Genomic DNA, 18,730 nt, shown 5'->3' with positions numbered 1-18,730 from the left:
CAAACTGAGCATCAGAATGGGGAAGAAAGGTGATTTAAGTGACTTTGAACATGGCATGGTTGTTGGTCCTAGACAGGCTGGTCTGAGTATTTCAGAAACTATTGATCTACTGGGATTTACACGCACAACCATCTTTGGGGGTTACAAAGAATGGTCCAAAAAAAGAGAAAATATCCAGTGGGTGGTAGTTCTGTGGGCACAAATCCCTTGTTGATGCCAGAGGTCAAAAGAAAATGGCCAGAATGGTTCCAGCTGATAGAAAGGCAATAGTAACTCAAATAACCACTTGTTACAACCGAGGTATGCAGAAGAGCATCTCAAAATGCACAACACGTCCAACTTTGAGGCGGGTGGGCTACAGGAGCAGAAGACCACACCGGGTGACACTCCTGTCAGCTAAGAACAGGAAATGGAGGCTACAATTCTTACAGGCTCACCAAATTTGGACAATAGAAGATTAGAAAAATATTGCCTGGTCTATTGTGTCTTGATTTCTGCTGTGACATTCAGATGGTAGGATCAGAATTTGTCATCAACAACATGAAAGCATGGATCCATCCTGTCTTGTATCAATGCTTCAGGCTAGTGGTGGCGGTTTAATGGTGTGGGGGATATTTTTTTTGCCACACTTTGGGCCCATTAGTACCAATTGAGCATCATGTCAATGCCACAGCCTGCCTGAGTATTGTTGCTGACCATGTCCATCCCTTTATGACCACTGTGTACCTATCTTCCTGATGGCTACTTCCAGCAGTATAACGCGCTATGTCATAAAGCGCAAATCATCTCAGACTGGTTTCTTAAACATGACAATGAGTTCACTGTACTCAAATGGCCTCCACAGTCACCAGACCTCAATCCAATAGAGCACCTTTGGGATGTGGTGAAATGAGAGATTCGCATCATGGATGTGCTATCATGTCAATATGGACCAAAATCTTAAAATCCAGTACCTTGTTGAATCTATCCCATAAAGAATTAAGGCAGTTCTAAAGGCAAAAGTGGGTCCAACCCGGTACTAGTAAGGTGTACCTAAAAAAGTGGCCAGTGAGTGTATGTTGATTATATTATGTTGAAATATGCTAATGATTCTGACTTCAACTGTATATAGTGCCTTTAAATGTTACTTTCTCAAAGAGCTTTACAAATCAAGACAACATACATTAAAGATACAATGATGATAAAAGATAAAAACAGATAACAGAAGACAAACCAATGTTTTCAATAGTTCACACTTAGCTGATGATTAATTATAAAGCATGTTTGGCAAGCTGTCCCAGGAGAGAGCCCTGAGGTCATAAGATTCTCCAGCCCCGGGCTCCCTCCCATTTGCAAGGCGAGAGGGGAGTTTGAGCTCAGGTAGATCTCGAGAACTCCCCTGCTGTAGTAGCTCATAAACAGATAGTGATAGAGATAACTACTTACTAGGAGCATGTCTATGGTGCCGATTTGGATTAGTCAATTAACTTAAGTTGCATGTTTTTTGACGGTGGGAGGAAACAGCAGAACCCGGCGGAAACCCACGTGAACACGGGGAGAACGTGTAAACTCCGCACAGAAACGTCGGCTGGCTTGGTTAGGACTAGAACCAGTGACGTTCTTACTGTGAGGCAACAGTGCTAACCAATGGGCCACTGTGCCACCCATCTAGGAAAGGAGGAGTGGGGGTGGAAGGGGGGACTCTTCAAAATGAAGATGGCTGTTATATGGAATTTAAGGTGTTTATAGTGGCTTAGGAATCGTCTGATTGGTGAATCATAAATTGAATAATGCGTGACCAGCCGCAAGCATTCATAAGCATGTGATCCTCTTGAAATTAGTTTATAAATAAACTTCATTTAAGTAAAGATTTAAAAATTGTAAGGGACTTTAAATTCATAATGTTAACTGGGAAAAAAATCCACATACAGTAGCACAGTGAGAAACAGCCCTGTTTTAGGAACAACTATAAAAGACCACACAGAGAAGATCAGAAATTTCTGCTAGGGTTGAAGAGTGTTAAAAGATCTGCCAGATATTGTGGTGCAAGTTTATGCAAAGCCTTTTAAGCAGGGGTGCAGATAAGCGGTTCTCAGGTATGCATGCGCAATGTAAATGAAATTTGCAGACCAGATACAGGACTAGAGAATCGTTTTTGGCTGACCAACGCTTTCAGTTTCACTTAAAAGTTCCCCTTGTAGCATCATTTAAGCATCATTCAACACAAGCAAAAAGTGAAACCACTGGATAATCGTTCATGTGATCCGATCCTGCATATTAATCTGACGTACAGATATATGTATATACATTTGGACCAAGCAACATCTCTAGGTTCTCTTAATATGCACCCCTGCCTAAAAATTAGCACCAAGATTCAGGAAAATCTAGAACTATTTTTAAAAACACTATACTCATAGTTCAGCAGTGAAATATTAAAAGGAAACATACAGTATTAGAAATAACAAATGACTTTCAGCAAACTTTCTCTTAACAATTTCTTTCTGGAGCAATATTACAGATGTATACTGAATATGACTGTACTGTATAGGCCAACAAAGAAAAAAAAATATCCTGGGATACAAAAAACAGAAAAAAAAAAAAAAAAAACAATCTGGAACACATAATTATAAATAAGGTTGCGCACTACAAATAATGTGACTCAGCGCTTAAATGTGACAAGTCTCACAAGCACATCTGTGGCCAAAACCTTTTTGAGTTGTCACCAGGAGCCGTTTTTATATTATGAAAAATGTTGCATCATAAAAATCTCTTTGATAAACATTCGCTGTTTTTATTTGAATTCTGGGTTTATGCCGTATATCTGGTGCTTGTTTTGTCGGGGTCTGCAATTAATCTGCACCATAAACTAAATGTTCTGTTTCTGTAGCAGTTTCTATAGCACTTCCGAGAAGCAATTTCCTCACAGGTTTTAATTAAACTTTTCCCAGAAGTTCAAAACACAAGGGTTGTAAACAAGTGAGATAGCATACTGTCAAAAATAAACACATAAACAAACAGCAACAACAACAATAAAACTATGATGTACTCATTTTACTAAACTTTTTTTTACAGTAAAAATAAATAAATGTTAAAGCAGAAAAAAATAATAATAAGTACTTTAAATAAATAATGTTTATTTATTTATCTATTTATTTATTTGGTAACACTTTATTTTGATGGTCCATTTGATTATTAGTAGACTGTCTGCTTAATATATGTTGATACTGCTCCTTCAACAGACATTTAACTGACTATAAGAAACTTTGCAAGTACAAGTCTTACACTAACCCTAACCCCAACCTACTTACAATCTAATGCAAATCAGTTGACATGTAAATACAATGTAACTTGATTTCAACAAACGAACCATCAAAAAAAGTGTGACCATTTATTTATTTTCCTTTTTTTTCTAATTAGTTCCTAATATATGCTATTACATTGTAACATTTATGTGTATACTGTTGACTACTTAGACAAACAACTTTCTAGATCATTAAAAGTAGGCTAATTAGATTGAGTGTCTTTATGAACAAAATCATTAATTTCACACAAGAAACGAGACACATTCACTGTCACTATTCACACACATTCACTAAAATCCTGTTCCTGCATGCATTTCCAAACAAAGACTCTAGCTCAGATTTATAGAGTAAATCAACACCACTGTTGCTGTTCACATAATTGTGTTTACAAGTGCCAAAGAAGTCTAAAATTACAACAAAAAACAACAACAAAAAATTATAACAATTTATTTGTCGATAGTATGTTTCTATAAGTATCATTAGTGTAAAAAGGGGAAAAATTTGTCATCATTCTGCCTCGTAGCAGTCATTTTACATTGAAACTACAGTCAGATGTATATTGAAGTTGGTTTCACAAAAAAAAAAAAAAGAAGGCTGAAGCTCATATTTCCAATGAGCCTGTGTTGCGTAAGGGGATAATTACAATTTACAGACTTATGTTTTTCATATAAACAGACAGGGCTCTATTTTAACATCTAAGTGCAAAGTCTAAAGTGCAAAAGCATTAAGGGTGTGTCTGAATCCACATTTACTATTTTGAGGATGGAAAAATATGGTTTGAGCCCTGGCGTAAAAGGGTCTAATAGGGTTGTGCTTATTCTCTTAATGAGTTATGGGTGTGTTTTGAGCATAATGTGCATTAAACCAATCAGAGTCTCATCCCCCATTCCTATTAAGAGTCAGTTGCGTCACGCCGTGGCGCATTTGCTTTTTACATGGTGAACTTTGTAAGTACGCTTCACACGTCACTGGCGAGAAAACCTGCAGCATGAGGATAAAGAATGAGCCTCCTCCATTTGGCCTCTTTACTTTCTCTTTACTTTTATCCTTACTTTTTTCATTTACTTTTGTGGATAAGGAAACAGTGTTGCACTCCACTGAAGACATCCATTAGCATACATATTCAATTTTGTTTGTTAAGCGCAAAGATTTGTTTCAAAACTATTTCTAAATTCAGTTCTAATTTAAGCAAATGAATAAATGAACAATAATAGTGGAGTGTGGTCAAAAAAACATAGCTATATCCAAACACATGTCCTATTCTTATGCCCCATATGGTGATGCATACGTCTCTAAAACCCGACAGGTGAACAAATCAATTTTTTGTAACATTTTAATCCTTTAATTTTTACATATGTAAAGATATTTTTTGTATTGTTGTACATCCTGTGTGTATTAAGCAATGTGTAAGCATTTGGACCTGCATAGGCACATAGCTAACGTGTTCTGTGCTGGACTTTAGACTAGCTATTAGTTGGTCAATGGTGCAATCTATTTCAGATCCTCAAAATAGCAACACGCGAACAGTGCCCCTTAACACACACCTCTTTTTAGACCAGCACACCCAAGAGTCCACAAAGTGGCGCAAATGGATTTGCTATTTAAACATCATGGCGCAAAATTTGAAAATTACCGTTGCGCTGTTCTGAAAATAGCAACAAATCGCGTCATGCACATCTTGTGCCTTATTGCGCAGGGTGTATGATAAGCCCAAGAAGCCAATGTAAAAAAATTGAAATATCTCACTTATATATTTTTTTCTGACATTTATTCTATTTCAAATTCACCATGAATAAAACTATAAGCAACATAATGGCATGGATCCCATGTTTTATTTCTAGTCTGTCAGATTTTCCTTAATTTTTCAAGCAAAATGTGCTGGTGAAGACAGAAAAAAATGAAAAACAAACACAAAACAAAGATACAGATTTGGATGAGGAAATTAGCTTCAGAAACTGACTACAGAATGCAGTTCAGAGTTCAGAATGTAGTTATAGAACAGAACAACTAAAATAAAAAATACTAAAAACTAAAATAAAAATCATAGTTGAAAAGATCTTTTTGAGACACGCGATTACCAAGGATGTGCAGTATCTGCTTGATATAAAATACAACACAGTAATTACAATATTATTACAATTAAAAAATCTAAATGTCCATGTTAATATATTTTTAAAAATGAGTTTAAGACATTTACAGCACTAACTGATACACTGATACACCAAATATCTCTGATTCAACTTAATCAAAATGCCTCTGAGGGGCACATTTTCAGTACTATCTATTCTAAAAAATATATAATTGGCTCATTATCAGTCCTAACAAATCGTAATGTCTCTGATTGGCTCGTGTGTAGCACTACGTAATCTACACGCTTCAGGCTGGCACAGTTTTAACACTAACTAATCAATATGCCTCTAAAACATAAGCACCTGTGATTGGCAGCTTTTCGGCGTTAACAAATGTAAATGCCTCTGATTGGCACAGTTTGATAGCCAACTAATCCAAAATGCCCCTGATTGGCCATAATATTGCAACATGTGCAGGGGGTGGGGAGCTCTCCACAAACTATATATCCCATACATCATATTTTAATCAAGAAATTGTCTGATATTAGAAATCCAGAGATCATTGAGTTCTACAACTGCTTGAACATTCCCCTGTCCCTCATCAAAACCTGCTGACAGATGATGGATTAATACATCTACTATATAATAATGCACAATGGTCACAACATTTAAACACCGTAATAGACTGTTGTCATGCTGCTGAGGGTTCATTTTAGGCAATCGGTTACTCAATGAGTTTGCGGCTGCTGTCAAATTGCTCTCAATTTCAGCAGCTCAGAGCGGAAAGAGTGGCCGCGGTCAAGCTCATGCTGTTGACATGAATATTGAAGGATCTTTTTCACCTAAATGAGTCTGTAAACAAGATGTGAGGGCAGCGCTGGCAACACAACTCGCAGGAATAAGTGTCAAGGAGCAGTTATTGCGTTATTTAGAGCATCATAAAGCGCAGGGCTATTGATTTGAGAGGCAAAACAGCTCCTCGGTTATTTCTGTCATTGTTGAATCATTAAACTGATATATTACGCCCTGCGCTCTTCTTCCCTCTTCCTCCCTGTCTGTTTGCAACATCATCAGTCCAACATTTCTCATAGTCCTTTTCTCATTTTTATTCCTTTGCTTTTGGGAATGATTTTTTCTTTCTTTTTTTGTGAAGGATTCTCTGATTTGTCACGTATAACCTTACTTCTTAGCATACAAGTTTCTGTGAACATCTGCAAGTAATATAGGTTTTGGGTAAATTAATCACAAGTTCACATTTTGGTCAGTTGCATAATCATAGCCACTGTGTCTGTATCTCTGGAAAGATTCAGACCACCTTTTTAATGTACTGTAACTTAATTTAAATGATGGCTTGAACACTTTAGCAAATTAGTTGCATTTAAAATGTATGCCACTGATTTTGTTAGAGGTGAAAACATTGTAAAACTTGAAACGTTTTAGCACACTGTAAAAATGTAATGACAAAAAGTCAAGACAATAAATATTTCTATGTTAATTCAACTTATTTTAATAAATAAATCAGGTTCCAGCAAAGAAATTTAAGTTATACAAATTTTAACTTAATATTTTTAGTCAGTTTGATTGATGTAAGTTGAGATGACTAGAAAAGTTAATTTAATTCAACAAAAAAAAAGGCAGCAAGAATTTTCTAAAGAGTAATGTACAAATTAAACTCAAATTAAATTTTCTAGTCATGTCAAACTACATCAAACATTCATTTTCTTTTGACTTTGTCCCTTATTTATCAAGGGTCGCCACAGCGGAATGAACTGCCAACTATTCCGGCATATGTTTTACGCAGCAGATGCCCTTCCAGCCACAACCCAGTACTCTCTCTCACATTCACACATGCACTCATACACTACAGCTAATTTATTTAATCCAATTCACTTATACCACATGTCAAACATCAATTAAACTGACTAAACATATGAAGCTTTAACGTTTATTTTAAAATTTGTTTACAATTTAGTTTAGTTACAATTTAAACCAGAAAAATGCATTGAAATAAGTAACAAAGGAACATAAAAATATTAGTTATCTCAGCTTTTGTCTTTTTTTTTTTTTTTGCAGTGAAATAAATAAACAAATTAGTACTGTAATAATGAACAACAAAAATAAAGCACAATAAAATAAACAAACCAAAGCATTAGCAAAACATTAAGTTAATAAATGAACCACAGTTCAAAACTATAAATACATTACAGGAAATACTAAATAAATAATGAAATGTAAACAAAAAAGCAAAAAAAAAAAAAATTATTAAAAATAGTAAAGAATAAATATGAGAAACGTTAACTAAATGAAGCAGTAAAACACTTAAATTATAGGGAATAAACAAACAAACAAATAAATAAAGTAATTAAATAAACAAACAAACAAACTTAACAATAACAAATACATAAAATTACATAATTTATTAAATCTAATCAATAAATAAATAATTTAAACCAATAATTAAAACATAAAATATTAAGAATGACTAACAAATAAATAAACTAAATCTTTTAAAATAAAATGCTAAATTAATCAAAAAAAAAAAATCACAGCAAAATATGTTGGTAGTTTTGTTGACAAATATAACAAAATAGTTAAGTATAAACATGGAAAATGTAGGCAAATAAACAAATTACATGGGAAATTTTTTCAATTTATATATAATTTAAACAATATAAATTAATAAGCAATAATTTAAATATATAAACGAACAGACATACCAAGAAACAAACATCCAAAAATCCAGTAAATAAATTAAAAACAGGGCCATTTGAATCCATCAATCAATCAATTTCAGGAACTGTCGGTGGATGATTGACAGGTCTGTAGATGGCCCTTGCTGTCCAAAACATTAAACACAGATTGTCATTTACACTACAACTGACATCTGAGGTGATTTCCAAATGCTTCCAAAAAGTGATTGGATCGCACCATGTTTCGAATATGTCTATCAAAACATCAACCTGAAATGAATTCCAGGACTATATTGGTTTTACAGCACAGTTTTAATGGCCATTTGGCACCCAGTGATAATTTCAACTAATTTTACAAAGAAAAAAAATGCACTAAAGCTGCGAACAGCTGGGGTTATAAGGAGACATGGCACAAAATAATCACAAACTGTGCAGCGCATGAGGATAAAAACAGAGTGTCACCAGAACAAATGGCTCATGTTTACATAGATTCAGAGCTGTTAATTCTCCATAAATCGATGCAGCTTTTGGATGGGTCTCCGGAAAGCTCTCCAGATTCTATAGTCTGTTATAGCACTGAACCGAACAGTGTGGCTTTGAGCGAAAAACCCCTTTTCACATGTCTTCTCTAAAATACCATAGGGTATGGAACCATGATGTGTGTGACGCGTTTGGTCCAGGCATCTCTTAAAAGCATTATCCAGGACTTAAGTGAATTAAAGACATTGGGAATTAAGAGGTGAGCAAGAAGTGATTGACACTGGTGTGGAATCAACTAAACAGCTGCACTTTTAATGTAATTATACTTTTAAAAGGGTTCACCAGAACATAATAATCTGTCGTTATTTAGTCATTACAAATCTGCATTGGAATAGATTTAAAACCCACACACACACACACGCGCACACACACACACACACGCGCGCACGCACACACGCACACACACAAAACATTTAATTAATATTGATTTTTTTCACAATCTCAGACAATTCATTTATTTATAAGAAATGGAAGGTTGAATAGAAATAAGATTTATAAAAACCTTTAGTAATGGGAAAACAAACAAACAAACAAATAAATATATAAATAAATCAATAATAAACAAATAAATAAATACAAGCAAGCAAACAAACAAACACACAAACTAACAAATAAATAAAACAAAAAAAGAATGAAAAAAAGAAATGATTAAATAAAAACAAACAAACAAACAAACAAACAAACAAACAAACAAACAAACTAACAATTAAATAAAAAATAATAATAAAAACTAGCAAACAAACAAACTAACAATTAAATCAAACATAAATAAATAAATAAATAAATAAATAAATAAATAAATAAATAAATAAAAACAAATAAACAAACAAACAAATAAATCTAACAAAAATAAATAAATAAATAAATAAAAACAAGCAAACAAACTAACAATTAAATCAAACAAAAATAAATAAATAAATAAAACCAATAAACAAACAAACAAACAAACTAATAAATAAACCAAACAAAAAAAAAAAAAAATAAAAGCAAACTTACATACAAATAGATAAATAAAAAAATCTACAAAAATAAATAAATAAATAAATAAATAATAAAAAATAAAAAAAAACTAACAAATTAGTTAAAGAGTTAAGGCTTTTTATTATTTTTTCCCACCTTTTTGAGTGCCTTGGACGGATTTTTGCTGTTTAAACTAACAGATAAATAATAAAAATAAATAGATAAATAAAAACCAGCAAAAAAAAAAAAAAAAACTAACTAATAAATCAAACAAAAAATAAAATAACAATAAATAAATAAAAACCATCAAACAAACAAACTAACTAATAAATCAAACAATAAATAAATTAAACAAACAAACAATAAATAAATAAAATATGGTTTTGAAGGTTTTTATTATTCATCGACTGAAAATTTAAAATAAATATTATAGTTTGAGAAAGGCAGAGAGAGAGAAAGAGCAGTAAAAAGATTAGTTATTAAACAAAAAATATTAAAATCCATTGCTTAAAAAGCAACACGTTGACTTAAAAAGTGAGTAAACTTGTATTTGAGCAAACTGTAACTTGAATATGCTAAATTGACTTAACTTTCTATAATTATGCACAGAATTAATTTACTTTCTAATTTTAGGGCAACAGGTTTACTCACTTTAAGTAAAGTCAGCTAATCTCTTTTTTAACAGTGTTGTATGAACTTGCGACTTTTAACATAATAATTAAAAAAACATCTAAACTAAGCCATGAAAACTTGAGAACATCCTAACAATCTAAGGGTGCTTTCACACCTAGACTTTTGTTTCAGAACCTGGTGCGTTTCCCCAGCTAACGTGGTTCGTTTGGCATATGTGAATCCAGCAATAATGCAATCAGTCGGAGATCACCTGGATGAGGTGGTCTCTGCTTGATTAAAACAAACACTGGAGCGGATCGATTGTAGAGAGAAAACAAAACGATCTGAGCCCGGCTAAATCACAGTGTATTATGGACATGTAAATGCATATGTATGGCTATATGAAGAGACAATTATGAGTAAGGCGAGATGTCATTCCTACCGGTAAATGTGCGTTTCAGGTCAAATACGAAAGTGAAAGCATGCTAACTATTACCGAGAGCTGTTTATCCATTAGGAAAACTGACCGAACTGCAATCTTGGTTTATCTATTATTTCTCTCTATAATGTAAAGCCTGTAATGCATATATCTAGCCAAGCGCTCTGTATAAGAAAGTCTTACCTCTGATTTATACTTGGTGACGAAGTCTGTGGGTGTCACCATTCAAAATTAAAGCGCAGCTTTCCGCTTATAACGTCTTACTGCTCATTGCCATAAATTAAAATAAGGACACATGACAGCTGAGCGGGACTCTGCATAATAAACCGTGAAATTCTGAACAATGTGAGGAAAGTTTACTCGCCCGTGACTTGTTTTAGCTATTTTGGTCCGTTTAGAAACTTTTAGTTTAGTTAATCCCTGTTTCAGAACAAAACAGGTGTGAAAGCACCCTTAGAAACTTTGCCATGTGAAAGCGAACCACACCAAGAACAAAAATATACATTGTAACAATTTTAATCCCTGTTTTGGAACCAAAGAATCAATCCACAGGTGTGAAAGCACCCTAACAACCACTCAGGACTAGCAACCACACCGCAAAATTATAAACCCCCCCAGAACACAGCACCCACATGATATGGTACATTTAGCACTAAAATGAGTACTAACAGTTTCTTCCAAATATGAAAAAAAGATCAAGCATTTGAATGAAAGACACAATAACAGCATAACAGAGGCAGTTGCAGGTCAAAACAATACCAGCGCTGGAATACTGATATCCCTACATCCATTACCACTCAAGAGTTCTCCGTTTGTGAACACTGCGTATACGGCATGCCTGAGTCGAGTGATGTTTTTAGCGACAAAATCTCTCAACTGTTCTTATTTGCTCAAGCGCCTGCTAAAAGATGAGATCTTAGCACCAAAGTTCAAACAACTTACGCTCCCTGTTTCACTCTATTTCACAAATGCGAGTTAAGAGCTACTTAATTAAAGATGCTATCAGCTTTCGGTTTCACACACTCCGCTTTAAAGGAGGTGTGTGTGCGTGTGTGTGTGTACCAGAGGAAAAGAGGGAGCGCCGAGAGGCTATGGATCGATCGGAGAGGGAGTCCGGCCTGTCAGTCAGTCTCGTCTCCCCGAGGGAGGCCGAAAAAGATCGAACACACCGATAAACATCACATGGAAATGGAGTCAGTCCACAGCCGCTTTCCAACACTCACAGATAGATGAATGAGAAGAAACCGATGAACTAATGAATGAGTCAATGAAGGAATAAAAGTAGATTGTGAGGATAAATGAATAACAGAAGAGTGTAATTGTCAGCTGGCCTTTCAGAGATGAATGAGGAGGTAATCCATCTAACTGATAAAAATCCCGCTCCCCTCAGAGAAAGGGGCCGCCCATGGCTGAAATATTATAGTGCTTTCGCCGCATTGGCTTTTCAAGTGAAAAATAGGACCCTGATACGGCGGTTCAGGTTACACAAATGTCAAGAAGCAATTAGGTAAGCACGATTGTTTTGACACCCGTTTTCTTTCACAGAGATGATCGCATATTGAAGTTTGAAATGAGGAGAAGGATTTAGGAATTTTACAAGGCAGCTAGGATAACAGATGTTTAAATGACCTGCTTCAGTCCAAATGAATTGTTTAGGACAAATTTCTTTGTGGCTATTCGATTACTTGTGTCATTAAGGAGACTTGTCTTAAGTCTTTTCTCAAATTGCTATTTTAGAGCAATTTAGGCCAATTATTATGGAGTCAATTCAGAGCCATATATACTTGCACAATAAAAGAAAGTTTTGCAAACAAAAAATAAAGTATTGACCAATAAATAAATGCAAATCTCCAAAAATTGTAAAGCAAAAATTTATTTTTGAGAAATAAAAATGAAATTTGCAAACAAAAAAGATCTGCAAATAAAAATCAAGCAGTGCAAAAAAAAAAAAAAAATCTACAATATTTGCAATAAAAAACAAAACAAAACACTATATATATTTGCTAAATATTTTTTATAGCATTGCCTTTACAAAACCAAACGTTACAAAGGATCTTGGGCGTTTACAAAAGGCCCAAACCTACTGGGCTGTAAGACCACCTCGGTGATACTATATGTCCAGATGATGGAGGCAGGTGCGGGCCTTCCGTAAACACCCAAGTTCCTGTGACTCCACCCCCTTGTCAAATTAGGGCCACAAAATAGAAACACACCGAAATGTGAAGTGCAAAGTGAAAACAGCATCGCAAACTAACTGTGGACTAAAAAGCAAATCAAAATGAGCATTGCAATTGACTGGACGGGTTTTTTAAGGGCAATGCTAAAAATGTTTAGCAAATATACATAGCACACATATCATTTTTAATTGCAAATTTTGTAGTTTTTTGCACTGCTTGGTCATTTTCAATTCTTTTTTTGTTTGCAAATTTCATTTTTATTTCTTATTTGACTTAATTTTCCCTTTGCAGTTATTTATTTTTGTAAGCAAAAAATTTTTTTTCTCAAAAAATTATTTTTGCTTTGCGATTTTTGGAGATTTGCATTTACGTATTTATTTACAATACTTATTTTTTTTTTGTTTGCAAAACTTTTTTTTATTTTGCAAGTATATATGGCCATAGATTGACTCCATATAATATAATGCATTGGATACAAAAAGATCAAATAATATCATATGCAGGGTTTCTTTGCAGGTATCTTTAAATCTAATGAAAGACTTTTTAAGACCCTTTTAAGAGCACTATGAATAACATTTTTGACTTATACAGGGCTAAACACTGAGATTTTTTTTCTAATGGCCTAGTTACTATATAATAATTCAAAGGGCCCTAACAATTCTGACTTCAACTGTATATACAGTTTTGAGATGGATTATTGTTGATTGGGTAGCTTTACTTGGACATAGGAAAATTAAGACCTGATTAACATGATTTAAGACCTACAACAAAATACCTAAGTGAATTTAAGACTTTTTAAAACGTAAAATTCTGTTTTTAAAATTTAAGCCATTTTAAGACTAAGACCACGCCGACACCCTGTATACATTTAAAAAATACAGACATGAGTTTAACCATGCAATCATTATAGCAACCACATCCCGCTTTTGCACAGTATATTATTAAATAAATAAAAATACTTAAAAAAATGTCACTACAGATACAAATATCTTCAAGTCATAGGCTGTAAATACTTAAAAAATGTAAATTACATTATAACATGTATTTGTATTTATTTATTTGTTTAACGAAACTCACACAAATGCAAAAAAAGTATTTAAATCAATTAAGTTATACTTAATTCATTTATTACATATACACACAATTACTATTATAAGCAGTTTACGAAACATAAACTATATAATATGAATTATATAAATACTGCTTTTTTATTAATACTTTGATTTATTATATTAACATATAAACTCAAAATGAAGATACCCAAGTGGTTTACTTTGTGCAATGGCACTGATCATAATGTACGATCATTATTAAGTGATCAAATCAAGATCAGCCAATCACTACGATGCAGAAACAAATTCACAAAACACTTTTGATGCTAATTGTGTACATCGTGAGCTCAAATGAGTCTCTCTCTATTAAGCTGTGTTACTTTATAAAAATTGTTGGTCAAACTTTACAATACGGTTGTATTAGTTAATGTTAGTTATTGCATTTACTAACACGAACAAACAATGAACAATACCTTCATTAAAGTATTTGTTCATGTTTGTTAATGAAAATAGAGTTGCTCGTTGTTAGTTCATGTTAACTCACGGTGCATTAACTAATGATAACAAGCATGAATTTGGATTTTAATAATGCATTAGTAAATGTTGAACAATGATTAATAAATGCTGTACAAGTATTGCTTATAATTAGTTCTTGTTAGTAAATACATTAACTAATGAAATCTTATTGTAAAGTGTGACCAAATTGTTTATAAATTGTTTGATCTTATACGTATGTTCTAATAAATGTATTTTTGTTTGATTGATTTATTGACTAGGTCCTATTGCATATTTTCTCTCTTTCTTTTTCCCATTTCTAATTGTATTACATCCTGGACACAACAGACGTGGCTCACCTGTGGTTCTGTTCTCATTTTCTGGCAGAGACTGCGATGATGATGATCAGCAGAGTAAGCAGCAGCAGTCCCCCGATCAGCAGAAAACACTTCCTCCTCCTCAGCTGCCTCTGTGAAGAACACAGAACAAACACACACTCTATTGCTGACACTGTCATTAAACATAATGGCTTCACCTCAAAGTCAGATTCATGTCATCAAGTTGCTCATTTACATGTCAGTCCATCATTTAAAATGCTTTTCCCCATGAAGCACAGAAAAAGATTTTTGGTATATGCTCTCACAAAAGGTGTATGATATTCTCAAAAGTGTTATATTGACAATTATTTATATCAATAATTATAAATGTTTGTTTAAGCTGGTACATTGGCTGGTTTAGGACTGTCGTGGATAAATAAATATGACAAAACTGCAAGTAGGTGGCTTGAAACATTGACTCAATGATTTATTTAAAATGCCTGATTCTTTATGAATGGATAATTGAATCATAGGCTCACTTGATCTGCTCAAAAACATATTCATGCAGAAATGAAGCACTGCAGTGTAGATCAGAGAATCACAAACGTTCTGCTTTACCTTTGTTAAAAAAACAAAACAAAACGATGAAATGGACAGTACTCTGCCTACAGTTTACTCAGTACTGATAAATTCATTCATTCATTCATTTTCCTTCGGTTTAGTCCCTTTATTAATCAGGGGTCACCACAGCAGAATGAACCACCAACTTATCCAGCATATGTTTTACACAGCAAATGCCCTTCCAGCTGCAACTCAGTTAGTGGCTAGTAATAGATGGTTGAACCAGCTTCTTTATGCCATTCAAATGGAACAACTATGTCTTGAAACTTCACAGAAAAAAGCTGAAACCACATAGGGACCTATCTTAAGACTCTTGGGAATTTAGCATTTTAAGTTTGTAAATTTCATCTCTAAATCATCTCTAACCTATCTATTCATGACACTGACTTTGTAAAAACATAAATATGGTCATCTTTTTTTAATAAATAAGTTTATGCTACATATGTCGTGTGTGTGTATACTAGGTGGCGATAAAGTAATTTGACCATTTTTTTTTTATCGATTTGTTCAAATGATAATTCATTCAAAGTTCTATGGTGGGCAATTTAATTATTTGGTGTATTCAATTCATATACACACACAAACACACAAACATACACAGACACACACAGAGACACACAGACACACAGACACACACACACACACACACTCACACACACGCACACACGCACACACACGCACACACACACACACACACACACACACACGCACACACACACACACACACACACACAGGCAAGCCTGAAATTATTGCCCCTGGGCTTGACTGTATACGCTTGTTAAGTGCGACATCATGCGAAGTGGCTTCTGGGTCCAAGAGCCCTATCAAAGTGTATGAGGAGACTCAACAACTGGCAATAATAAACATTTACAAAGCGATGTAATGCAAATCACGATCTCACGATACAGTTTAAGTCAGAATTCTTAATCCCCCTTAATTTTTTTTTTTTTATATTTCCCAAATGATGTTTAACAGAGCAAGGACATTTTCACAGTATGTCTGATTGGAATTTTTTGCTTCAGGAGAAAGTCTTTTTTGTTTTATTTCAGCTAGAATAAAATAAGTTTTTAATAATTAAAAAAAAAACATTTTAAGGTCAAAATTTTTAGCCCCTTTAAGCTATATTTTTTATCGATAGTCTAAAGAACAAACCCTCGTTATACAGTAACTTGCCAAATTTTAACCGAAATATTTTAATATTTTAATTTTAACCAGTTTAACCTACCCTAACCTGCCTAGTTAACCTAATTAACCTAAATATTATTTACTGTCATCATGGCAAAGATAAAATAAATCAGTTATTAGAAATGAGTTATTAAAACTATCATGTTTAGAAATGTGTTGAAGAAATCTACTCTCCATTAAACAGAAACTTGGGTGTAAAATAAACAGGGGGGTAATAATTCTGACTTTAACTGTATATATCCATGCCTAATATCAGACAGCCAGAAAGTGATAAATGTTTTTATAAATTGTTAAAATATTGGTGTCTGTGATGCAGACAATCTAGAGACTGTTGTGTTGTTGTGTACACTTTGATTGTGTGATACGACTAAAAAGTGGCCATAAACAAATATTTTCTCAATTCAAATGAGCAGCAGCTTGGACCTCGAAACAGTATTTCATATGTCACCAATAAGTCAAAACTCAACAAGCATATATTAGTGCTGGGCAAAGATTAATCACGATTAATCGCATCCAAAATAGTGAAGTCCAAAATTATTTATACCCCATTACTATTCAACCACTCAGATTTCAAAAATCTGCCTCACGTTGTTTTTTTTTTTTGTTTTTTTTTACAGAAAACCTCCATGCATGTTTAAAATAACATTAAATTGAATAAAAAATTACACCAAAACAATGAACTACTACTACTCAAGATACTGAAAACATCAGTTAAGTCTGTTGTATTGTATGAGGACAGCAACAGTACCTGAAAACACATTCACAAACCATCCATCCACATTCGCTTAATGAATTAATAACAAAAGCAAGAGATTGTGATTAATGTCACATAGACCAGAATAAATTCTATCACAGTCACTCGCCACTGTTAAAATCAATAAATCAACAATCATTATCCAGTCCGAATGGCCCTTCTAAGTGCAAAGCGACCTGCAACAGAATAAAAGAAACAAATTACACCATCATTTTCCAAACAGGTTCCCCAGCACCGACGCAATACCGCGGTACGAAATGAAGCCGCTGCCATCAATTGACCTCTATAGGCTCTCTCCTCAATACAGAGCCATGCTTTGAAAATGATTTCTCAAAGACAGAATTGAATCGTGGCCTAGAGTCAAGAGCTGCTGGACAAGCATGAGAGAGCAGCATTCACCGCCGCGCTACAGTTCTGGCTGAACGGCGTTCGGGCCCTCTGAAGCTCTTCCACTCCGATAAGACGGCGCAGTGGAAGGAAGCCCTGCTCTGTTTTCAAAAGAACATTTGGAAAAGTGCCGAAAAGTGGACTTTTAACGTCTAAGACCGGAAACCCCCTGTGCATCTATTGCTTTGTCATGTCGAGGAATTAAGATCCAGTTCTGAGGCAACCAACAAGTGGCGGAATAATAAACAACAGTGAATGGAATTTGCTTGCTGAGTGCGTTTCCATATTTATTTATTTTCCTCCTCGGGCAAGCTCCGACGTTTTGGAGCACGGATTCTATGTTGTTTTGAAATGCCCTTCCCCATTGCTTTTTCTTTTTTTTTATTTCTGACAAAGCCAGAAAGAGCAGCAGTCGTAGACCACAGCAAGGCTGGAGTCTTTAAATCCTGACGTGCTTCAAAGCGCAAAGAGCAATTCATCTTCTTATCTGAGACTGGAAACAGGCTTTCTATGTGGAAGTGTGCATGTGGGGGGAGGAAGGGAGGGAGACGGAAAAAAAAAGAAGAAGAAAAAAAAACTGCTGTCGAGTAATTTTCCGTTTAAACGTTCCACTCCACAACAATTTGCATAAGCAGCCCTGCGTCTGTGATAAGAAGATTGGTAATTTTCAAAGGCTCTGTAGGGATTGGGAATTAAAAGCCTCTCTCTGCTATCTCCTCTCTTGCAGCTGGTCACCACAGATTCCCTCGCTTCTTTCTTACATTTCTCCAAAAACCGCGCCTTATAAACTTTCTCTCTCTTCCGCTTGCTCTATCAGTCGGCGTACAGTCTCTGCGCTGAATTTCACTCTGCGTTATCCCAGGCCTGTTCTGTCATTCAGAGAAAACAGGAAAATAAATCAGGTTAAAAAAAAGGAACAAAAAAGCTTTAGGTGACAATACAACTGTTGCTCCATTTTGGAGCTTTTTTTTTTCGTCTTCTGCTTTCGCAGTGGGGAGGTGAGTGGAGATGGAGAGCGTAGACATTCACAGAGTGAGAAAGAGAAAGGCAAAATGACTTAAGGATAAAAGGAAAGCTGATGGAGTGAAGTGCCAGCCAGAGGAGAGAAAAGGGAAAGGGAAATGAGTTTTCTCCCTCTCCATGCACCCAA

General features: G+C 34.4%; 1 protein-coding gene across 1 annotated transcript in view; it reads right to left on the bottom strand.

Annotated features, from left to right (window-relative positions):
* The window catches only part of tsnare1 (T-SNARE Domain Containing 1), a 243,443-nt gene that overhangs the window by 26,866 nt on the left and 197,847 nt on the right, over window positions 1-18,730 (bottom strand). The window contains exon 11 of the mRNA XM_056474611.1: window positions 14,675-14,784. Coding sequence (XP_056330586.1) covers window positions 14,689-14,784 — 96 coding nt within the window. The 3' untranslated portion in view covers window positions 14,675-14,688. The remainder of the gene's footprint in view (window positions 1-14,674; window positions 14,785-18,730) is intronic.

The sequence above is a fragment of the Danio aesculapii genome, chromosome 16, assembly GCF_903798145.1.
Source record: "Danio aesculapii chromosome 16, fDanAes4.1, whole genome shotgun sequence".
Lineage (NCBI taxonomy): Eukaryota > Metazoa > Chordata > Actinopteri > Cypriniformes > Danionidae > Danio > Danio aesculapii.
Note: the sequence above shows the minus strand (reverse complement) of the source record. Positions and strands in the feature narration are given on the sequence as shown.